Raw genomic sequence first — 25,540 nt, 5'->3', positions numbered from 1 at the left:
ATATAGTGATCTTCATTGTGGTATTGACCTTTCTGCAGTTTCTCCAGCCTTCTCACTGTTGCACCCTCTTCATCTGCTGCCCCTTTGCTATCTCAACAATATTTCTATTTTGCAATGGCTAAGATCTGAGCATCTTCTTTACTTCTCCCCAGATAATTCCTCCATTCAAATAATTCCTTCCCTAAAGCCAAGTCTCAACCACACAGAAGGAAAGAATATGAAAATATTACTTCTACAGCTTTTTTTTCTCTTCCTTTTCTAAGGGTTACCTGTGCTATTGGATCCAGAGTTGTCCATGGTGCAACCAAGTTTCTATAGCCTAATTAACGCATGCCAACTCAGTTGCTTCAAGTTTCTGTATGTGTGCTCTTAACCCACAGCAAACACAACATATTTAAAGGCAGTGTACATTGATGTGTTTTATGTTAGATTTGTAACAGGCATACTGTCTGTCTCACAACTGTGAGACCAAGAGCAAGTGAATCAGTTACTATGATTTCAACCTGAAGAAATTACAGAGGAAAATGTTACAACTTGGAAAAGGGGCTGGCAAAACAACACCGAACAGAATGTTGTAACGCTGTGCTTAAATGCTAGCAGAGGTTAAAACTCACGGTGCAGAGAAGGGGATGAGATATTTTGGGCTGTAAACAAGCATGTATGTCATATATCATCACACTGTAAAAAATAGAATGATCAGATGTATGTAGAAATAAAAAAAAAAAAAAAAAAAGAATGATCAATATTAACATTCTAAGTGCCCAAGCCTCACACAGGTAAGAGCATATCAGTTATCAGAATTCAGAAAAATACTGAATAAAGCTCCATGTGTTAATTTTTAAATCTATATTATTTCAGTGTTGGGAGATTGGGAACCCAGAGTCAAATATAACACAAGCAACACAGATGTTATTTATACTATTAATATTATCTCATTCTCAGAGAGTATTTTAACCTGCAGACCATAATGTTTTACAAATTAACAGAGTTTTAGGGGTGGGAAAAGGGAAATGAGTGAATGGTCACTTAGTGGCCACTGGACCTACAAACTTAGTTTCAAGCCTCTTAGTCAGTTTACATAACATATAATAATAATAATGTATTACATAAATAACCTTTTTCCTTAAATATTTTAGGGCTGAAAGAGACACACAGGCAGGTCACAAGTCCCTATAGGGCCCAAGGAGAAACTGAGTTAGAATGGTGGAGAAAGACTGGTCAAATACCTGATTTGTTTTCAAAACTGTCCTTTCCACTTCCCACCTATGGAAAATATTATTTTTGTCGAGAGGTACTTATTATCTTCATTACTTAAAATGAAAATTTATTCAAAATGTCAAAGTCTGCTAAGAAAACAGCAATGAAACATACAAAAGCATTCTGGATTTTGTGAGGAAACTATCAGAACAGTGATTACATCAGCTTCTAATTAGACATTCATATATTCATGGCTAGAGCACCTGGAGACTTGCTGATTGATAGTATGCCATCAACTAAGATGTCAGCTAACACCGAACAGTCTGCTGTTCTGCTTTGGAGAGGAAGTTTTATAAGATGAACTGATGATTATGGAGAATTATCTTTTCTTCCTTCATTGGAATTTTCTTAATCTATTTTCTTCTCACCCTAAAACATACCTCCACAGATTTTATTGTTTCTCCTGAGGAATCTTGTTTTACTTTGCTTTTTTTTTTATACTTCATTTACAGTAATAATTTAACAACATTGGTAACAGCAAAGTGTTACTTTAGAATGCCCATTGCAGCTGGCAGTTTTCTCTGTTCTAGGCTAGGCAGCACAATTCCAGCAAAAAGAGTATCAGAAAGAAAATTCTTATCCTGATATGGATTTCCTTCCATCTGATACTGAAGAAAAATTACTAGCTAGCCAAGATACATCAAAGAATATCAGTGACAAATAACCAGTTTCGGACTGTTTCCATCAACAGATACAAACTTTGCTTTTTCCTGATTTATCGTTACCACTACTAGCAAGAAACTTCACAGTTCCTCTTTTTTTTTTTTTTTTAGTCTTTTTTTTTTCTCTCTATTCTCTCCACCTTTCTTCTTTTAGTTTTTGTGGTCTGGAAACATTCAAATCATGCACTTAGGTAACATGTTGTTATGCCAACCATAATCTTTGCCACTACTGGTTGGAAGAGATAAGGAAATCAAATACAGCACAAATAAGCTAAGCAGAGAACTCAGGCTGTTTGTCTGATTAGCTGTTACAATGGAAAGACTAGCATCCACAAAACAAAGCAGGTCACAGGTCACTCATCCAGCAAACTTTATGACTAGTAATTCCCTGTGACTGACAATCCAGACCAATGGAGAAATCAAGCAGTAGTTGTGATATTCTTTGGTTCTGCCCCATGATGAGACATGGGGCTCTGCGTTGTGCAGTAATCTCCCAGAGGCAAGGTTTCTGAGGAAAAATTGATTCCTTCAACTCTAACTCATCAGTATTCTGTATATTGTCATAACATAACATAACCAGCTCAAACCAGCTCTTGGCAGATCTCCCTTTCCCATGTAGGAATATGTGTTTAATACCAAATTAAGCTACTACAAGCTAATAATAGCACTAATACTCTGTTCTCTGAACAGGAATCCTTAGGTATTCTCTGAGGCACCTTAAAACACCTGAACCACATTCAAAGGCTCAGCCATCTCAACATGCTCTGGTTATTGTCTGTTTGAAGCTTTCTCAAGGAAAATGTCCAGCTCAGCAAACCTGTCCACTTGTTGTATTTGGAGAAAGGGACACCTATTTCTTCAGAAGTTGTCTGCAAGTAAGGTGGCAGCCTCTAGCAATTTTAAGGCTACTCCCTGTAAAACCACTGCTGCTTGCGGCTGTTTCTTATTCTAAATGACACGATGTCATTTCCATGAAGCAGCAGGGCTTCCTGCCACCTAAATCATACCAACTTATCTCTTTACACAGTTGTGAGTTGCCAGTGATTGCCATCAGACGCCAACAGACCAGGCATTCTCGTTTTCATTTTTCTCTTGAACAAAACACCAGTCAGCAACTATCCATGCCTTTTACAAACTGTTCTCCAGTTTAAAAGTAGCAAATATGCTTATGAGATGAGGGATTCCACAGACATTTCCAGCAACCTCTGGTACTGTGATTCTGTTTTTCCAACAGCTGGATGGCTAAATTTCTAAACCAACCTTTCAGTGCAAATTTCTTGGACCTGTGCCAATTAACTTGTGGTCTGCATCAGATATATCAAAGATATATCTAGATATATCTAGACGTACTTTGCAAAATCTCCTGTTGAAAAGTTGTATCTTTTGGTACAGTAATCAGTAGAAAGCAAGGACGACAAGGTTAATACAGGGCATATTTTTCTCTTCAAAGGTGCTATGTATATTTTTAGACAGTTTTTATTTATTCCTTACTGTATTCAACATAATACATAAGAAAGTCTGATTGACTACAGTATCAAAGAAAAGTACCAAATTAAATGCTTTACCTCATGATCATCAATAAGAATCCTTATTTGCTAAAATATTACTGTGGGATTCTGTCTCCAGCATGGCAGCACTGCTGATGCAACACTGCCACATACTCCTAAGAGTTAGACAAACCTGCTGAAGCACCTTGATGGGCTGACACCAAGTTTCTCCTTCCCAGTAATTAAATATGTTTTATACATACTGCAAGGGCATATACATTAGTATGGTGCCAAAAGTATGTTTTTATTTTAAAACATTTCTATATTTAATAAATATAAAAGTGAGAATACTTCAAACACAAGTATAATTTTTGTTAAAATTGCAACACTACCTTCTTAGTTTGAAACCTGGATGCTGCATTATGCTAATAAACAATTGAAAAGCTTTGAAACAGAACTGTTTTCTCTCTTTTTTTTTTTTTCATGGTAAGTATGTTACACATAATATACCAAACATTTTTTATTATTATTATTCCTGTTTTAATAATAATGTTATTGATCATTATTAAAAATTACCTGCCAATTTTAAGAACTGACACACTGCCTATAATTTCAGATTTTGGAGAGACAAGAATCTCTCCAAATGTATGCATCTACACATGCTTACCCATGTTATTCACTATTTCTGTTTTGTCCTTTTATTAATACTTCTGCATAAAGGCACAGAGAAGTTTTTATTACAAAAAATCTTGTCCAAGGGCTAAATAGCACTTCCACTCTTGATCATCAAAACATTTTTTAGTATCAAAGAACAGACAGGGAAATGCTGAAATTCTGTGTGTTCAGCTCCTGCCTTCACTGAAAACAGAAGCGTACCCTGATGGGTTTACATCAGCTTTGCATACGATATGCCTAAACACACTTCACAAAGCTTTGTCATAACAGATTATTTTGTGAATTATAATTCAAGCATAGTTTAAAATAAAAAAAAAAAATGCAAGTCTTCATAAAATGGTTATCACATAGGGTAAATTTCCAAACACTTGAACTAGAGCTAAATTAGAGGAAATGTATTGAGGTGGCCACACAATGCTTGTGCTTTGTTGTCCACTTTACTTTGCTTTCTTTGGGGTTGGAACCACAGATTATAGGCTCCTTTGGGAAATGATTTGACTTTTACCTAAAAAAGCGCACATACTTTGGAACAATTTATAGAATTCCCCTATGAGAATAAAATGTAATAGTACTTCTCCCATATATTAAAAATGGGTTTTATTTTAGAAAAGAAAAGAAAAATATGACCACATTTTGTAGAATGAGGTTTACCACTATATTTATGTGTTCATCATGTACAGAAATTGCTTTTAGAAAACGCAGTGAGAAGGATTCTAACAACTGTGACATAAAAACTTATTTTCTGGTAGGTACTAATTTCTCAAATATTCTACAAAAGGCAGAAATTAAAACAGCTTGAGACTATCTAACAGCAACTATCAGAATTCCTGACCCATGCCAAGCCATCTTTTCCTGCTTCATTATTGATTCATAAAATATCGGTTTTTTGTGTAAAACTGGCATGAACTGTCTCTAAAGAAAGCATAACATTTTGCAGTGAAAGGAAAAAGAAGTCAAAACTAAAAGACTTAGTGATTTAGATGTTTTAAAAAAGACCTTGAAATAAGAATTTTCATGAGGCAACACACAGAAGATTTCTATGCCAGCTAAGTGTTGCTAACATTGGTCTCAAAGACTTTAGCAAAGACTAGGGAGACTTTGACAAACTGCATGATTACAGGCAATTGCCCTCCATTTGCTTGTCTGAGTCAAAATTCAGAATTTTCATAACTAAAGATATTATATAGAGTTAAACTTCCTACACTAATACCATAAATAACTTCCTGGGGAGTGAGGAGAGGAGGGGAAGGGGAATAGGTAATGAACATGACTGACAAACTCCTGGGCTTGATGCTGATCATGGTTTACCAGTAGAATTACTTAAATACTCCAGACGTGCAGTTTAAAGGCTTCATTTTCTTCCCTAACACGGCTATCAGTGAGAAGACTCTTAATTTACATTAGCATAACTGAAATGAAAGGTAAGCATGCATCTCTACTTTGGGAGTGAAAAGCAAGTATTCAATTAGACACAATTTCTTCATCTTCCAACTTTGCTCGTGGTTTCTAGATATCATAGACTAAAGAAATAACAGACATTAAGATCCACCTTTGAGCATTACAGTAAAGCAATATTAACCATTGTGTAAGTCAAGAATAGATAGTAGTTTCCCTCCTGTAAAGATCTTATCTTGAAGATTTCTGTATAGCACTGTGTACATTCATAAAAGCCAGATTTAGAAAAAAAAATCCTCTTACACTTTGTTTGCTATCATCAATTTATTTCACATAATAGATGAAGGAGATTTTAAAAGTTGATTACAAGAGACTAAACAGGAAAAGACTGCATCTCTAAACTTATTACAATATTGACAAAAGACTGGTTGTAAAGCAATTCTATTAATTATTATGTATATTGATCTTTATGCTGCATGATCACTTGTTTAAGCCAGGAAGGAAAGGGAACACAAAGTATACGAATGAAAATAACCTGTCATGTATATCTTCTCTTTCCAAAGTGATAATTCCCTATTCCCTAAACACACTTATTCCAACGCAACAACAAACATTAACTCCCACTCATTATGAGAAAACACAATCATTTAGACAGGCTTGAGCTCTGCAAGTGCTTGAGCACAGTTTATCTGTTCTCCTACAGGACAGCAATAGGGTTCAAAACAAGGACAAAACAGATACAATGGAAGAGAACACTCATCATCTTCGCAGAGCTGCTCAGCATTACACAACTGCACATTCTTGCATCTAGGTTTAAAATTAATGTCTGCAAAGCCTTTGAGATAAGTCACGTACCTGCCGCTCTGGTCTGTAGTCCACGTAACAGATCTTCCCTCTGGTTTGGTTTTGTACCGTATTCTAATTGCGTGAGGGAAGTCTGCTGGAGTCCGAATTCCTGATTTCCTTATCTCCAAGCTCCAAGTGCCAGTAGCAAACAGAAGCTCTCCACAGCCAGGTGCCTGGCTGCAGCAAGTGTAATAGTATAGCTGTTCCTTCCAGCGATCCGAAGGTAAAGTCACAAGTTCATGTACAATCTGATTCCTGAGATTTGCCAGCTCCTTTGAAACATCAGTTAGTTTGGCAGACCTTGTGAATTTTTCAATGCCTGACACAGCAGCAACATCTACCTCCTCAACCTTTAGCACAGACAAATCACAGCAGTCCAACACCAGCAGAAAATCCTCGTTCCCATGATTCTCTATGTCACAGCAGTTCTTTGAACTAGAAATCCCAGAAGCCTGTTCCTCGTTGCTATGGTTACCATTTTTATCAGAAGTATCTTTTTCACCTTTACCACAGACAGCAACATCATTATATTCCATTTTAGATGAACAGGCACTTGCATTTGACACAGGGACGTGGCCTTGTTCTGATGCCCTAATTTTGCAGGTTTCATCAAACTGTGACCGGCAGCCTTCTTCTCCAGTACTGCTGGCTCTCCTGTACCTGCTCCCAGTCTCCAAGAACAGAACTATGAAGCCTTCAATAACTTGACTTTTAAAATCTACATCCAAGTCCAATACATAGTGCTTTACAAGCATGTGGCTAGTGTTGGCCATTAAGGGCAGGTCATCCTTCATGGGGTCTAGCTGCGGCTCCATGTTCCAGTCTGCTGGGCAGCTTTACAAAACCTTGGCCAGTTCTTACTTATGATGCCTCCACAAAGACCAAGGATACTCAGCCTTCCAGTGTCAAAAACATTAATATTACTTTGTAGAAATTAATTGCAGTTCCTCCACTCCTCTCATTCTGCGAAGGAAAACAAAAACATATCACATAATTATTTCACAACTATTTCTGAAACAAGCATTTTGAGAAATTATTTAAAGTTCAATTGCTTTTATTAAAAATAGTTCCACAGAATGAGATCAAGCTAGTTGCTTCCGAATTTGCCATCAAGAAGGCTTTAGTTTTCAGGGAAGATCCCAAGTTAATGTATTTCTAGTCAGCTTTTATAAACTGACACACTTTAATAAAGTCCTTCTGTCGACTCTCTACACCCCCAAAAAATACTTTAGAAAAAATACATCATTATGCAACATCTAACTTTATTTATTACTGCATTGTTTGTTTTTAAAATTTTTGCATTTATTTCAAGTGCCTTAGCTGAAAAGATAGTGATCATTTTTCAACTGTGATTCTACACAACAAATATGAGCCTAAATCCCTTCATACGTTTTAAATTTTGGAAGTAATAACCTAATATATACAAGGCAAGAGTATGGATTAATAAACTATCCACATTACAACCACTCTTGTATCAGCGATTCTAGTAAATTAAAAGAAAACAAGCCCGTTTACTATGAGGGCATTCTAAGCATTCCTTTGAGATTGTTCATGAAGATTTTTTGAATTTATAGTTATATTCTTAAGATATATGACTACATCTTAATAGCTGAAAACCCATTAGCACTTGAGATAATAGCATCTTACAGAAAACAAAAGGTCTTTCCACTGAAAAATATGCAAAAACCTACAAAAGAAAATATTAAAATGCGTCAACATTTTTTTGCAACGAGAGGCAAAAGTTCATCATGGAAGTTTAACTGTCATGGATTCTGTTTTGCTATGGCCACTGAGCTAAAATTACACACTCTTATCTCACTTCAGTACTTTTTTGACTACTTTCTAGAGCAGAATTAGAAATCAGAGAAAGGAAGAAGCAATTTCATGTTAAGACTCGCAGTTCTCTCTCTGCCAGATTAGTGACACTTCGATGATACACAGCCAAGTCTGGTTTTAAGTGTCTTCAATGAACAGATATCAGCTCGTGCCATTTTAGTTTCACAGTGTTGTCATAGACTACAGTGTCCAAAATCCTTTTTTTTTTTTTTTTTTTTTGAGTTCTCAAGAAGGAAAACCTAGATTCCCTCAAGATTTGCTAACTCTTTTGTAAGAATCCAGAGCATGCTATCAAGCTAGCATCCATAACTGAAAGATTCAGGACAAGAAATCACCTAACTGTTCCCTGAACTGGCTTCACCATCCTGGTTTCAGCTGGGATAGAGTTCTTTTTCCCCCTGGTAGCTGGTATGGAGCTGTGTTTGGGATTTAGGATGAGAACAATGTTGATAACACACTGATGTTTCAATTGTTGCAGGGCAGTGCTTACACTAAGCCAAGCTCCTCACACCGCCCTGCTAGCGGGGAGGCTGTGGGTGCAGCAGGAGCTGGGAGGGGGCCAAACCAGGACGGCTGACCTGGAGTGGCCAAAGGGGTGCTCCATACCGTATGGCACTGTGCTGAGCAATTCATATGGGGGTGCTGGCTGGGGTGGGGGAACCACTCCTCGGTCAGCGGGTGGTGAGCGACTGCATTGTGCATTACTTGTTTTGTACATATTATTATTATTATTATAAGCTTTTACTCCCTCCCCGATTCTCTCCCCCATCACACTGGGGGGTGAGGGGATGTGAGCGAATGGCTGTGTGGTGCCGAGCTGCCTGCTGGGTTAAAGTACAACACTTCACACAAAGCACGGCAAACATCTTCCTTCTTTGACTGCTTTCCACCACTCAGAAACAGCTCTAACAGGAATGTCTTTGAAGACAAGCAGAGAAAAATCTTTTTTCTTTTCTTTTCTTTTTTTTTTTTTCATTTTTATGTCATTCCTCCTGAAAATATCCCAGTAAATCAGTAAATTCAGAATAATTTGAAGATGACCTGATAAAGACACTCATGGCATTTTTGGAACTACCTCCAGCAGATAATTCTCTATTCAAGAGATTTCCCAAACTTCTCTGAATTTAATCATATTCTTATTAATCTCAACAGTTTACTATTTCTAGTACTTCAAACTTCACATATTTGCAAGAAATCACATTGCATCTTGCACTGATGTGTAAGTCAGAGAATTCTTCTAGAATTCAACCTTTGTCAGGATCGAAAAACAGATTCATGGGCTCCTGCAGAGTCTCATTAGCTTTGCAAAGATGACTTATCTTTGCAGATAACTGTGTGGATGTTTATCTGTTTTGTCAGCTTGACTTAAAATAAGGAAACAAATAAATAAACAAAACCAGATAAAGGTGAAGCATTAAGTTCCCTGAAATGTATATAAGCTAACATTATAACAGCAATTGCTTTCTACTTAAAGAAGTTTGGAAATGGGGGAAAAATATCAGTTGGAAAAAAAAAAAAAAAAAGCTCTTAGGAAGACTAGTAAGAAAAGCTGAGACAAGTTTCAGTAAACCTCAGCTTTCTGAACAAGAAACATCTATAAATAGTACATGGCCATTAAAACCATTTCCTGCCTTAAAACCTAATTGGAAAAATTGGCAGAGCAATCAAAGGTTCTAAATGCTGTGATGTGAGGAGCACATCTATAATGTCTGTGCCTGACACAAGGGATCAAACTTGATGTTATCTGAATGTTTTATGATTACCAAAACCCTGTGACTTCTGACAGGTAAACTAAGCACTGGTGTTAAAGCAAAGAAATAAGGTAACTTTATAGAAAAAAGCATACTGAACTGGCATTCAAGAACCTCCGTTTTGCACAAATAGACTTTCTCATTTGAAAAACAGGTGCTACTATATACAATATTAGCACCTGTTTTAGCAATGTTGTATATATACAATATTTGTATATATATACAAATATATTGTTATTATATACAATATTATATACAATTATATACAATATATTTATTATTATATACAATTATATACAATATATTGTATATATACAATATTGCTACTTTTTATAAAACTTAAGTACTATACTAACAATAAATTTTTATGCTATACTCGTAACATATGTTTATATCCCTGATTTTCTGTTTTCCATTTGGAAAGCATTATCAATTTCTTACCTCAAAAGTATCAAGATAATTACATTAACTTGCATTAATAATCGGAAGTACCTCTGAACACCTTAAAATAAATAGTAGATGTGCAGCTCACTGCCTACACAAAAGCATTTAGTTTGTATTTAGAGGACTTATTTAAAATTAATTAACAGGGTAGACTAAAAAGTGCCAAATAGGACCATACAGGTGAACTCAATTGGAAAAATAATAATAAATTGAAGCATGATAAAATAAAATAAAATCTATAAATATAAATCCTCTTTAAAACTATTAATACAAAAACATAGACAACTGAAAACAAAGGTTGGCTGTCCTAATGATGCTAAAAGACCTGCAGAGAGGACATTCATTTCCTACAATGGAAAGTTTCAGGTCAGCATTTCTTTGTTTATTGGAGATGATACATCTCACCACGTTTATGAACAGAGAAGGGGGAACACATTTGTAGATAAGTAACAAGTACTACTGTGTATATTTGACATGGAATTTTAATTCAAATGTAACACTGCCTATTCAGTCTTGTCTATTTCTCAAATCACCTTAACTTTAGACATCCCATCTTTCAAAAGTTGCACATATCCTTTCTAGCTATAGAAAGCCTCAACTAGGAAATATAGCCTCAACTAGCTATATTTTTTCACTGCATGTTGATAATTTCATATTGATACTGAATTAGAAAAAAGTGCTGTCTTCTGTGCAAAATGCACTTCTTTTAAGAAGGATAATTTTACTCCTCCAGTAAAGCTTCATACTGGAAATTGCAACCCACAAAGTGAGGTGGTGTCTCACGTAATTTGAGATGGTCCTATTTAGAGCTCTCTTAACTAGGAAAGAAACTGAACTTATGCACTACGTTTTAAAACAAGGCAATGGTGTGTGTGTTTAATTTAAATATTAACTTTACAATAATTCCACCAATTTTAGCGTTTTAAAGGTAGGCATGACATTATGAAGGTACAGAGAACTACACTAATCAACTGTAGAGTTTCCAAAGATACAGATTTCAGATAGCATAATCTCCAGCAACAGATGGAAAATGACATTAAAAAGAATGCTGAAGAAGTTGAAGGAAGCATATGACTCTGACCTTGTTTGACAGTCTCGGCACACACACCCTTAGTGTGAATTTCTGGCTACGCGATGCCTATGGAAGGGATGCCTGTACTCTGCAGCGTACCTGTGTCTAGCTGAACTGAACGTATTTGCTCATAGCTTCATCATTTGTATTTTCAATATCTAATTGTAAACACACACTGATTCAGAAGAGGGAAAAAAATTGTACAAAAGCAGCCTGATTTTTAAAAACTGTCATTTCTATACTATCTTGTCTATGCCTGGTGCTTCCAGAGAGTTACTGCTCATCAAATAATACAAGCAAAAAAATCCACTGTTAACAGAATATAAATTGTAAACACAATTACTTCCTTTCCCTGCTCTCTAGTGTTTCATAGTCGTACACAGGAGCATTTGTTTTAAGCAGTTTTGTACTTCAGTATAGTTGTACAGATTAAGAAATATCAGAAGCATAATAGAAAGTAAATTAAACAAACAAACAAAAAATATTTCCAAAAATTTCCTTATAAAAGTTGGCTTGAAACTGGTCTTGGCCATATCTCTAAAATTGCAATTTGAGTATCTTACACATACCTATTTTTATAATACAACCAAGTATCCAAAAGTAAATTCTCAAAAGCAGTGAAAGAACCCTGAAGTCCACTCTTTGAATTCTAGGTAAGCTTCAGAAATACTGCACATACTGTTTCTGTAAAGAAATTGCCCTGTAACATCCAGGCACTGGACAGTTCTTAGCTTAGTGAAGGAGCTCATCCACAATAGGACAGCTCTTGTGGTTGGGTTGCACAATTCAGCACCCTGCTGCCAGCTGCAATTGTCCACACAGAGCATTCCAAAAAGCATTCGACATTTAACACAAACTGAAAAGAAGCTGCTATTAGTGTAATTGCTCTGCTCATTTATTATTTAAGACCTCTGCTCACTTTTGTTTATGTTCACTATGTTCTCTAGAGGCAGAAACTCTACATCTGTTACTGCCATATTTTTCCTTATCACTCTGGTAATGAAAAACTCTTCTAGAAGTTCAAAACCTCACTGGGAAAATGTGTGTGGGAACTACAGAGGTAAAGCTTCTTGCTGAGAAGTACATACTAATTCCTCAGTGAGGCCAATTAATGGAACCACGCACTTTCTTCTACTGCAAAACAGCAGAAGCCTAACTCTTGGCAACAGTACAAAATTGTATAAAAGAGCATAATGAGCCAAAATTGATAAAAACATTTCTTAACGCCATAACCACATTAAGATTTCGGAAGAAAAAGAAGTCACTAAAACATATGATTATTTCAAACTCCATATTGCACAATCATTCTGTAAAGAAACAGACAGGTACAACACTATCAATATAATGGTAATGAGGCATTTCCTACATCCCTGATAGTTTCTTCAATTGCTGACACCTCTGAACATTAGAACTTCAATAAAATGAAAACTCCAATAAACTGGAAATTTATTTCAGAGGATATAAACATGGATGTCAGGTTCTAAAAGAAAGAAAGAAAGAAAAAGAGCTCTTTCTGAGGAATATTTTAATCATCTGATCAGAAGCTACCACAATGCATTTGCGAAGCAGCATATGGTTAGCAAATTCATATTACCAAAGAATTCCGTACTTCTTGGACAAGCAAATAAGCATTCAAAAATGTCCTTTGAGATCTATTTTTAAAGAAAAATAGGAGCTTAAAGCATAGCTCTGGATACGGAAACATTTAGCTGTACCCAGTATCACCAGATACCAGCCAAATACTCCTGCTACATCACACTCTGGGGATCCACAATAATCCTAAAGCAAGGGAGTTAGCTGTTGCCAACTCCCTTTTGTGTTTGACAAGTTAACTATGCACACCTGCCTAGCTTGCATTGTTCAAAATATTTACAGAGTTCATAACGTGACTGATACCTTGCACTGCTCTAAGTGCTCACTTGTTAAAAGCAAGAACTTTCAAATACATGTAGGGAGCTACCTAAAATGTACCCTGTACATGTGAAGTATGATTTTAGCAGGTTACCCTTTATTTGCATCAAAATGTATTTTCAGCCTACAGCTCTGTTGCACTTCTATCATATGTGGCCTTTCCTACTAATGTCATCCAAAATCTAGGTTTATTAAAAATATTCTCCAAGTGTATCTTTTTTTGTTTGCCCTGTGAATTTTGTTTGTTTTTCGTTTGGTTTGTCTTTTTGTACCCCCATTAATGCGTATATATTTCACATATCTGACAGATTGTCTGGAAGGGTCCTCGTTGGAAGAATCTAGCTCTTTCCATTGAGATAAGACAGATGCATGTGAAATATTTCTCTCTTCTGTATTTAAGTATTTCTGCAGAAGGGAATTGTTCAGTTTTGCTAGATTGCTTGATCAATTTTTTGTAACATTTAATCAGATCTTCTTTCCTGCAAACAATTTTTTGTCCTTCAAGCTTCACTATGGTCGTGTTTCCTGGATAAAGAAGTACATGTATACTGTGGAAGCACTCATTTGCTTCTCACCCCTTCTATCTCCCACTTGCACTGCAAGGTCACTCTTCCGCTCTCCACACATACTCCCGATCACTCAATACACCAGTTCAGAACAGTCAGATTATTAACAGGAAGTTGAATTTGTGCTCTCAGTCAAATAGTTAATTTTGCCTGTAATAAATTCAGACCATTTGCATAACTGGTCATTCAACAGATCCACAGGGGTGGTGGAGCCCCTGCAGGAAAGACAAATATTTGTATTACTAGAAGCGGTTCTTCTCTCTGACTAAAGTCTCTGAGTCTCAGCGTTCACTCCATAATTAAGCTGGACCAACTTTCCTGCAGAAAAGCCTAGCAGAGGGCCACTAACATGGCTAAGGGGCTGAAACATACCATTGTAGGAGGAGAGGCTGACGCCACTAAGTTTGCTTGGCCTTGGAATGACACAGTTCATAGAACCATAGTAGGGTTTGGGTTGGAAAGGACCTTATAGAGCATCTCCTTCCAACACCCTGCCATGGGCAGGGACACCTCCCACCAGACCAGGTTGCCCACAGCCCCATCCAGCCTGGCCTTGAACACCTCCAGGGATGGGGCATGTTAGGGAAGATTACCTGGGACTATGGGAGCTTTTGTATTTCTAGAGGCACTGGGCACCAGCTGTAAGACAGGAGGTTCCTCCTGATCTTCAGGAGGCACGCCCTTACTGTGCAGGTGAGGGAGCACAGGCACAGGCTGCCCACATCAGCAGTGCAGTCTCCTCCTTGGAGAGCTGCAAAAGCCGCCTGGATGTGGCCCTGAGCAGCCTGCCCTGGGTGGCCCTCCTTGGGCAGGGGTTGGGCCAGGTGGGCTCAACCATTCTGCGATCCTGTGAAAACCTTTTGTACAAAACACACTACAGTAAGAAAGGAATGATGACATGCACGGTAGGGTGCTTTTTATTTTTCTTTACTCCAACTTAGGCAACAATGCTAACCTTTAGTCAAAGAAATACACAATATTCACTGAACTAAGCCCAAAGGCTTACCATTTCAAGATAAGATTAGTTTTCTGTCATATAGTTAAAATATTAATACAAAACATATGTAAAAAATTATAAATAGCACCACATTCATTTTAGGTGTACTTCCCCCCCCCGAAAGGATTAATTTACCCTAACCAAAAAATGTTTTTCCTGTTTATATTCTAGAGAACTCAGCATACCCTCATGTCTCTGGGTGACATTACAACACTATGCATTACACCAGTTGGGTACACATGACATAAAGTCCTCTCTTCAAAATTAAATGACAAGTGATTACTAAATACACAGAACTTCCACTCCTTTTGAGCTAATCTTGCCACTCCAGACTCACATCCAAACAAAACTGACAGAAAACTGACAGAAGATAAGTAGTGCTAACAGAATATATTTCCCAGATCCAAAAAAAAAGGGGGGGGGAAGGGCAAAAATTAATATAGTTGTGATAAAGTTGTGCTTTTTTAACCCTGTTTTACTTACACCTATTTTATTAACAAAAATTAAATGATAAAATAATGCATTTCTTGAAAGCATGCAGCATTTGCAATACAGAAAAACTATGTAAGGCTGCCTAGAATTTAGAACAATACAGGAGAAATATTTTCAGGCGTATGTGTGATAGTTACCTGAGCTGGAAAGATTATTTGAATGTTTCATTTGGGCCCAAAGCCATTTTACACAAGAATGTAACCTGACATGAGACGAACTGATCCATTGGCTTCAACCAGTCTGCCAATTTTATGAAATTAAAATGCATGGATAAATGGCTATGTTCCAGAGAAGATGAATATTCCACAGGGCTGTGCTTGGCTTATCAAAAACTGGATCTGAGACATCTTAGGAAAATGTCTCAATTTTCTCCAAGAAGAAGACAGGAATGAATCTGGTCCAAAGAGAGAGCCTTTTTAGTATCAAGAAAAAAAGTGAAAGATAGAGGCAATTAATGACTACACACCCTATTTCTGCAGCAATGAATTAGAAGATGACAACGGAATCACATAAAAGCAAAACAGAGGTCAAACAAAGTGGGGGTTGGCGGGGAAAAGACAAGCAAAAGTTGATAAAAGAATATATTTCAGCAAAACAAGAGGGTAAACAGCATGCATTATCAGATAAATATATATGTGTTAATTTCTTAAAAGGGCCACCATAAAAACCTCTAACTGAACAAGACAAAAAGATATACATATATATATCTTTATATATATATGCTCCATTTTTATGTGCTAGTTTAAAAACTAGCTCCAAATTTAAGTCCTAGTCATCTACAATGTTTCAATCAGTACTGCTATTTCAACATAAAAAAACATACTGATTTTACAGTTGAGGTTTAATATCTATCTACACATGGACTTCCCTTCCTTGGTCCAACATGACAACATCAGCCACGAGGCAGACATAAAGTATGTGTGCACTCACATAAGCAAAAAGATGTATTGGCAAGTACAAGAGACAGGTGAGAATAAAGTTAAAATTAAAAAAAAATGTGTACAACAGTCAAACATGCTTGTAAACTCTATGCTATCCGCTTCATTTGAACTGTGATGTCTTTGATATGTAACAATTTACAGAGGTTAACAAAATAGGCAGTAAATAATTATTTAATTCACCATTTGATTTCAGTGGAGACCAAACGAGTCTTCTATTTTTTCTGTAATCAAGTCTTCCCAAAGATGCACAAAAATCATAGTACAATTATTGAGGCAATATGTTTTCAACTGCAAGTACTAAAATGCAGCTTATCAAAATTCCAAGCAGAATCAGTATGAGCTGCAACGTTACACAAATTTGAAAGTCAAGACTAGGTATACGTAAACGGCATTCTCCCCTGCTTTTTTTTTTTTTCTGATTAACTCAATACAGATTCAGATGAAGTGCAACAATCTTGATTGCCCAACAGTGTATGATCACGAAACTCATTTGGGCTAACATTTGTCGTTCAACATTCTCACTTCCATGGGGCGAAGGAGTAGGAGTCTGAAAGATACAAAGAGAAATGGAGCTTTTGTTTTTTTTTTTTTTTCAAAAAAAGAACTGACTATGCTGACAACACAAAGATGGGAAAGTCTTGCCGATATATTCATACACCGTGTATTTGTCATACACTGATACAATGCGTGTTTTGCTGTTATTAGAATGGTTTAAATACCTCCAAAATGTTTTGTAGGCAATCATAAGCATTTGTATGCATTCTGCTATATCAACATCAAAGCACGCAGGTACCATTCAGTTTATTTTTCAATGACCTTTGTGGGTCCCTTCCAGCTGAACTATCCCATTATATTTTGTGACCCAGCTACGTTATACACTCTTAAAACTGAACTCTACATGACTGTATTATAACCAAACATACACTCTACGAGCTGAATTCGTTCTGCATTTCCTTTCCTTCTTCCTTAGCAAGTTCAGAGAATAAATCCTAACCATGGTGTTCATGTACTACAAGCAGCACACATTTTTGATTGCTGAAGCAATAACTTTGCTGTATCTTTCAGAATTTCCCTGTGCATTTCCAAGCTTCATTTTTTCCATGGAAACAGTAGACCTTTTACTGCTCTTCCTGAGGATGCTGGTCTGAGCTGGGATTCACTGAATTTGATATGACAAATTTCTCACTACTTTATACACATATCCAGATCCTGGCATGACACAGAAGGCACTAGAGCCATACTGGTATGTTGGGCTTTGTGAGACATTTCTTTTCTACAGCACTGTCTTCTGTAATATTTTATTTATATTCTGTACATAATAGGAATATCTGGCTTTTTTTTTTTTTTTTTTTTTTTGAATGTAATGCACTCTAGAAGGGCAAGTTCACTAGCTGAATTCTAAGCATCAAAACTATACTGCTACTATAAAATACTGACAATCATTTCATAAACACTGTGTTATGTCACATTGCTATGCACCAAAACATTTAACACATTACTAGTACATTTGAAAAATGTACCTCACATTCAATGCATCGTCCTTACTGAATGTACTTCCTAAGTCATAAAAAAATATACGGCAAGCTAATAGGTTGGTTATGTTTTAATATTTTAAAAGGTAGATGTTTGCAAAAGAAAGAACAACAATAGCAGATGGTGGCCAACATGAATAGAGTCACTCTTCATCACCTGTGCATAACAGAGTTGCATAAAAAGCACAAAGAATGGCAAACAGGGAAGAAGAGATTCTTCACAGAATGGTACTTGTATAATATTGCCTTTCTGGGTACTACAGAAGGCATCAGCTTGAGTTAGACTCATAAGCCTATGAAAGCAAACCTGAGGAAAGAAAAAACAAAAAAAAACATGGTTGTAAAGTAGACAAGATCAGAAAATAAACTTCCTAAAAATATCAAAATATCTACAGCAGAAAACATTTGTGGCAAGAAACATAGAGAAGAAAGAAAAAGGAAAAAAAGAAAAACCCAAAGGGGGAAAAAAAAAAGTTAAAGGAGAAGGAAGAAGAAAAAAATGAAGAGAGAAAAAGGAAAAGAAAACCTTGAAAAAATTAACAGAGAATGTACATGTTCTTTAGAGATGACCCCACAATATAGTGGTACAAGCCAGAAGCACACCATGCAGAACGCACTCCACCCTGCTCCCTCTCCAGCATGGATTTGCATCGTATTGCATTCTGTCCACCAGACTGGGCGGTAGTGGGCTGTCCCAGATCATTAACACACCAAAAGAGAAGCGCACGAAGCGATTTCTTAAGTCTTCATAGCAAATCATATGACTATGCCAAATGCGTACTCTCTTTTGTGAACGTGTGTGAGATGCTTCTTATATCAGAGCACAACCGTAGCTGCTTCCTCTCATGCATTTCTAAAATCTGAGAGAACAGAAATTAATCAAGGAAAGGTTTGTATGAGAGAAGTAATCTCTTAAAAAAATCATGTAGTTACAACTCTGTACTTAGTGTCTGCCAACCACTGGAAAATACCCAACTTAAAGCCATTCATAAAATTCCAATTGGTTAATGTCTTAAAAAAAAAAAAAAAAAAAAAAAGTATTTTTAATTGGGCAAAATCAGCTGCACATAGTTGTTTGTACACAAATGCCGACACAAATAGTAGACATCGGTTCCCAAGACAGAGGTCATTTCTACCCCAGGCTTGCTTTCTTTTTTTTTTTGTTGTGCAGTAGACAAATTCATTCCCTGAAATGATAGCCAATTAAAGCAATTAAATAGAAATGTATAAAAGCTGAGATGCCTAGAAAGCTAAGGACTGTCAGACAAACCCTACCAACTTATGCTAAGTCTGCCTGAAGAGACTTCTCCCAGCGGCCTGTTCCACCAGAATCATATCCTCTGAAAAACTGTCAACAGAGACGAGCATCCCCATGGCCAGTCACTCCAGCCCACACCCTGGCACACGTGGGATAACAGGTAACTTAAGTTAGTATTCTGGGCAGCAAACAGGGATCTCTGAGCACAGACAACTTTTTTGTATTATGTATTCATTATATTCTTTAAAAAATGAACAAGTATTTCACCATCCCAGACTTTCCCTGCATGCCACTGGCCAGTATCCAAGAGCTATGTATTTATATAAAACAACTCTAAATAAAATACACTGCAAAACAAAGCCATGTTTGGGTTCCCTTCACTTTCAATTAAGCATCATTTGCTTCATCCATACATAAAAGCTAGCTCAATTGCTTTCAAATGCAGGTGTCATAATTATAACCTACAATTATCTCCACTTAGCATTTAAAGAAATTTAAAAATGAAAAAAAAAGAAGTCTGGATAAACAATCTCTTTAATAATTATGTTTATAACTATTTCTCTTTTAAACTGCCTTCTTCCGAATACAGTTTTATATATTTTTTGTATAATGTAAGACTTAAAGATCTTACCAGGAAGTCAGTTTTGAACACCAGCATCAACAGTAATTTTACTCTCTGAATGTCAGATAATATTTATTCATACTTTTCATAATTTTTAACTTATTTTTGTTCCAAGCACTTAACACAACTAAGCCTTTTTAAGGCAGGCAAGTGCAATACCACAGGTGAAAGCAAGACCGAAAGAAACTAACACAAGCCTTTGCTACTGTTTAAAGGACTGTAAATGAATCTATACAAATGAGCTTGCAGACTTCACTGTGCCTCACAAAAAAACCTGCACGGGTCCAAATGAAGCTTTGAAGTGAAAATTTAATCCAATTAATAACACCTCTTGTCAGAGCAATTGATGCCCTTCCAGTAGCCTCCTCTCCAGCCTGTGAACTCCAGCAGTAACGAGCATAACGAAGGACCTTCTTCACCTACCGCAAGGTAGCAGCTGTGGAAGTTGCTTCCCACGAGGTGAAGTTACAAGAAAATAACTCCTCCCTTCAGCTCAAATAGGACATGAAACCACTCCAAAAGTCAAGTTTCCTTCCTTCCCAAAAATACTGATGCCCACAAAAAAAGGAAAAAAAAAAAAAAACAAAACATAATTAATCGAAGTTTGTGGAAGCAGTGCTTATTTATGGTGAATGTGCTACAAAGAACATCCTGAGATTCCCCATGAACTCTGATCCTTCATCCACTTGTGATTCCATGAATTACAGTAGTAACCAAATACCTAAATTGTTAACTGAAGTCCAAATATACACAGATAAATTTTTTACAAGTACCTACCCCTAAATCTGCAAGTTTACAGAACACCCATTGACACAAGAGTAAAGCTCACAATTTTTAATTTCACAAGAACACTTCAAGGGCAGTCCCGAGCAATGTGCTGCGCCTAGGCTGGGTCACCAGTCCTGAAGATGTTTAAGGGTCCCTTCCAACCTCAACGCCTCTGTGGAGATGCTGAAGAGCTTTACAGAGGTGCACAATCACACCGGGTATTATTTCCACTCTGTAGTAAGGAGGACGGGGATCTGATTTTCACAAAACGGGGCACATGAGCGACAGGATATGCCTATACGGGATGTGACTAAAGAGTTGATAGAGCCTGACTGCTTTTAACACACCACAGCTGCCGCTTGTGACCACCAACTCCAAGGTGAAGGAACTGTTTTCTTAAGGGTGGAAAAAAATCAACCTTCCCTTGCCCGTGCTGCCTCCGGCAACCCTCAGCTTCCCCCCGCACGAGGCGCTGGGCGGGACAGACCCCCCGACGGCCCTGGCTACCACACGAGCGTTACCCGTGCGCCTCCCCCTGCCGCCACCGGCCCACGACCACAGCAGCTTCTTAACCACCCCTCAGAGCTTTAAGGCGGGCACAGCTCCTTCGGGACGTTGCGCTTCGGACCAGAGTCCTACGAGTGGGACACGGGCACAGGCCGAGGGGGGGTGCGGGCGGCGCTAACGGTCGCTAACGGTCGCTAACGGCCGCTACCGGCACCAACGGCCGCTGCTTTACCTGCCACGCTCGCGCCGACACCCCGCCGCCCCGGCTGCGGCGCCGTTCGATGACGTCACGCGCCTAGCAACGCCCCCAGCAACGCCGCCCCGCCCCTAAGAACACCTCCCCCTCCCCCGCCCCTAACCAGAGGGTTGTGTATAGACCTCAGCAGGGGGGACACCTAAAAGAATTTGTTTTCGCATCACAGATTATTTCATTCCCGCATTTAGTTTGGCAGTGAATGGTTAAGCTCCTGGAGAAATGCATCACTGGTTAACCGCTGGCACGGTCACCCTGCTTCACCCCCCACAGCACGCTGCATGCTGGAGCCATCAGCTGGCTCCTGAGGAAGCCAAGGATGCTTCCAGCTGGCAAATTATTATGACAATGCTATCAGCAGAAGGAATAGCCACTGAAAATTCTGTCAGAAATAGGAATAGCCACTAAAAACATCCAGTTGTTACAAGCACTGAAACATCTTGATAGTCTGGGAACGGTAGGCAGGACACTGCCTCATAAAACCAAAACCATGGAAGGAACCAAAACCATGGAAGGTCTTTGAAATACCTATTTCAGCTCTGAAATGTTTAGTTTTGTGAGTCTTGACAATATGTTCTCAGCCTGCAGGTGCCAAGCTCCTCAGTGATGCTAACATATGGAATAGGGGAGGAGGGAATGGAAATGCCTCCCTAGCTCGTCTGTGTCAGAAGAATAATTAAATATTCATTAGAATAGGGGTTTAAACCTGACTTTGCAATGCAAGTGCCATAACCACAGCTTTGCAAAGTCAGTTTCTCCTCCCCTTTAGCTCCACAAACATTTAATTATTCATGCAAAGTGGAAAAACACTGACAGGAGAAAATGTGAGAGTCTCTCCCAGAATGCCCAATTGTATTTTCTACTGCATTTTCTAGGGAGGTAAGAGACCTGGTGTCAGAATCTAGCTAATCAGGGAAATTTGCAAACAGATTTCCCTCTCCACATTATCTTTGGATTCTAGGGAAAGAAATGTAAAGATCATTTTTTGTGCAGATTTGATGTCCCCAGTGGATAAGGCACAGTACTTCGGGAAACCAGGAAAGGAGTTAGAGAATCTTTCTAAGGAGAAGGATCAGCCTCAGTTTTAGGAATATCTACATGGGCAACACAGCACTGAAGCTTGGACCGTGAGAGCAATTTATCTGCCTTATGATGTTTTAATGCCAGGGCTAAGTGCCATGTTTAAATAGCCCAGGCTCCACCATGCATCTATGAAGTGCTGGTTCCAGACCTGGCATGTGTTTCTGGATTAAGGACCTTTGAATCAGTTGCAGTGTAAACCTCCTCAAAGTTGCCTTAAAGACTGACTTGCAGAAATGTAGGTAAGGTAGGGGAGGTCAAATCAGGAATACATAAGGAATATTGTTACCAAATTGCCATTGTGGACCTAGCCATGCAAGCTTACTCAGAGCAGGCCTGATTAACAGGGCTTTTAAAATGTCAAAGCTGTCAGAAATATTCTGCCCAAAATAATTGGAACATATTAGCAATGATAGGAAGATCATAGAGTCATAGAACATCCTGAGTTAGAAGGGATTCAGAAGGACCACCAAGTCCAACTCCTGGCTCCACACAAGACCATGCAAAAATCAGACTGTATGTCAAAGAGCGTTGTCAAAAGTCTTCTTGATCTCCATCAGGCTCAGTGCCATGACCACTGCCCTGGGCAGCCTGTCCCAGTGCCCGACCCCCCTCTGGGTGCAGACCCTTTCCCTAACCCCCGGCCTGACCCTCCCCTGTCCCAGCTCCATGCCGTTCCCTCAGGTCCTGTCGCTGTCCCCAGAGAGCAGAGCTCAGCGCCTGCCCCTCCGCTCCCCTGTGAGGGAGCTGCACGCCGCCATCAGGCCTCCCCTCAGCCTGCTCTTCTCGGGGCTGAGCAAACCAAGGGACCTCAGCTGCTCCTCATATGTCATCTCCTCTAGGTCCTTTAGCATCTCTGTATCCCTCCTCTGGACACTAATAGTTTTATGTCCTTCTGTTGTAGCAACCAAAACCGCACACAGTACTTGAGGCCTCACCAGTGAAGAGTAGAGCAGGACAACCAGTTCCCTTGACCACCTAGTAATGCTGTACTTAGACAGATGTTAAAAAATATCTCTGATCCAGTCACAAACCTCTCTTTGAGGATCACAGGCACACCACTCATGCGTAGGATGGAATTTTTGGCTAGGACTACCTGCAGTAATCAAGGAAGGTTTGAGACGGAAATCATGTGCCACTTCAGATAGGATTAGTATATGCTTTGAATCCATGTGGAACTTCAGTTAGCAAGAATTCAGTTTGAGGAGATTTTATAAATATAAACAAGAATGAATGACCATGAAAACACACATTACTTTGCAAGCACTAGAGAAGGAACACTTTTGTTTTGTTTTGTTTTGTTTTTTACATTAGCATTGCATGTACAACAGCTTTTGTGTTTTCATGATTTTCAGTGCACAATCAACATTCCTACTTATGCAACAGTGATGTACAGAGGTCTTGAAATCAGCTGCATACATGCATGGAAGCCTTTTCCAGTGACTGAGAGAACACATTGCTGTAGCCTAAAAACAAATCTAGAGCAGGACCTTGTCACGAGCATGAATGAACCAAATTCTCTTGCTCCATATTTACCACAAACCTATTTATTTCTCGAAAGATGAGAACTTCTCTGTCAAATTGCATTTCCTGTTACTGTCCAAATGCCTACACCCCACCCATCTGCAATAAAATATTCAGTTGCTATTGTCAAGTGAACAGTGGATAGTTTGATGTAAACAAATATTGGAGGTTTCCTCTATTTAGACTGAAGCATGAGCAAAGTAAGTACTTGCTTGTGATTCCAACAGTGAATCTTATTTGCCATTGAAAACAAAGGCTTAGTGTAAAAGTCCTACTGTAACTTTCACACAATAAAAAAGCTAAAGATTTCATAAAGGGGTATTTTTATAACAAGTTACTCGGGCAATATTTCCGTAGTAGTAATATTTTATGCCCTTCATAATCAGTCTTAAGATGTAGGTTCTACGTGTCCAAAATAGTGAAAATAATTGCTAAATACTTTTTAAAATATTTTGCCACTTGTGCCAGACTAACTTTGTTTTGGTGTCAAATGTGACACCAGTATCAATTATTTGGGGCAATTTCACAATAATAATGATGGCATATTATTGCCATGATGAAGCACTTGAAACACAGACAAGAGGCAGAACTCAGTCTGACAAATTGAATCTAGACTGCAGTTCACCATCTATAATTCCAAATCATCCTTCAATTGATCATAAGATGCTGACCACAAAGAATAAAAGAAGGGAGGATTGCATTCTGGAGTGAAAAGTGTTGCCTTTAACTAACGTAGTTAATATACTAAATGCTCTGCCTGTGATCCTTTTGGTAACTGGTATTTTCTCCACACCCTGTGGAGTCTAAAAGGAATAGAGCTTGTGCATAGTTTCTCCTTTTGGATTACACTACAACATTGTGATATTCAAGAACAGTAAGAATCTGAAAAAATGACCTCTGTTGAACCGCAGAAATCAACACTGCATGTCAGTGTGGCACTTCTTGCAAATTAAGTTCTTCATGTTTGTTGAATATTATATGTGAAGATTGAAGCTGATGCATTTGATTGAGGGTGTGCCCAGTTGTAGGCAAAGTTTGAAACTGGTTACTGGCTCCTTATAAACTCCTTTCAACATTTGGCTTTCCTTACACTATTAATTATTATGTCTGTGACAGTAACGGCTATAAGAAAAAAAAACATTTTAGGTAAGAGCTGTACAAACACAGAGGAAGGCACATCCTGAAAGAGTTTATCATCTAAGGAAAGGGCACATACACACGGTGCAGGGGAAAAGGGCTTTACAGACAGGCAGAGTGAACGGTGCGGTGGCAGCAAGGATCTCCCAGATGCTTCTGGCAGTGTTGATATATAGGTTATAAATATTAAAAGCATTTCGAAAGGAAAGAAAGTTGAGGCTGAGTAAGAAAGTGTGGAGGAGGTGGTATAAAAGCAGGTGTGCAGGAAACTGACTTTAAAAGCCTGGGAAGCAGACATGGCCTCAGAGGGTATTACTGTTGGTTTTGGTTTTATTGTTCTTGTTGCTTTTGTTATCGTTGTTGTTTTTATGGCTTTCATAGGTCAAGTTTGTGACTTTTTGTTTTGTTTTGTTTTGTTTTGTTTTGTTTTGTTTTCCCTCAAGGCCACACATTGTTTAGGAAAAGGAGTTAGCAGAATTGCCACCTGGGTATGCTGCCTGATACTAAAGCTGAAGCTTTTTCCAACA

At 38.1% G+C, this 25,540-nt stretch overlaps 1 protein-coding gene across 9 annotated transcripts in view; it reads right to left on the bottom strand.

Moving 5' to 3' along the window:
• The window catches only part of AOPEP (aminopeptidase O (putative)), a 199,148-nt gene extending 177,846 nt beyond the window's left edge, over nt 1-21,302 (bottom strand). For 6 of the 9 annotated variants that reach the window (XR_014687343.1, XM_084504753.1, XM_084504755.1 and 3 more), the window contains exon 1: nt 6,332-7,285. Coding sequence is in view for 8 of the 9 variants with exons in the window: in XM_084504753.1 (XP_084360879.1) it covers nt 6,332-7,137 (806 nt within the window). In the remaining variant the exon portion in view is untranslated. Of the gene's footprint in view, nt 1-6,331; nt 7,286-16,512; nt 16,880-18,467; nt 18,725-20,167; nt 20,293-21,251 lie in introns of those variants that run through there. The other 3 variants (XM_084504757.1, XM_084504750.1, XM_084504751.1) reach the window with 3 other exon arrangements.
• Nucleotides 21,303-25,540: the final 4,238 nt, after the last annotated feature.

Source organism: Aythya ferina (assembly GCF_964211825.1).
Source record: "Aythya ferina genome assembly, chromosome: Z".
Lineage (NCBI taxonomy): Eukaryota > Metazoa > Chordata > Aves > Anseriformes > Anatidae > Aythya > Aythya ferina.
Note: the sequence above shows the minus strand (reverse complement) of the source record. Positions and strands in the feature narration are given on the sequence as shown.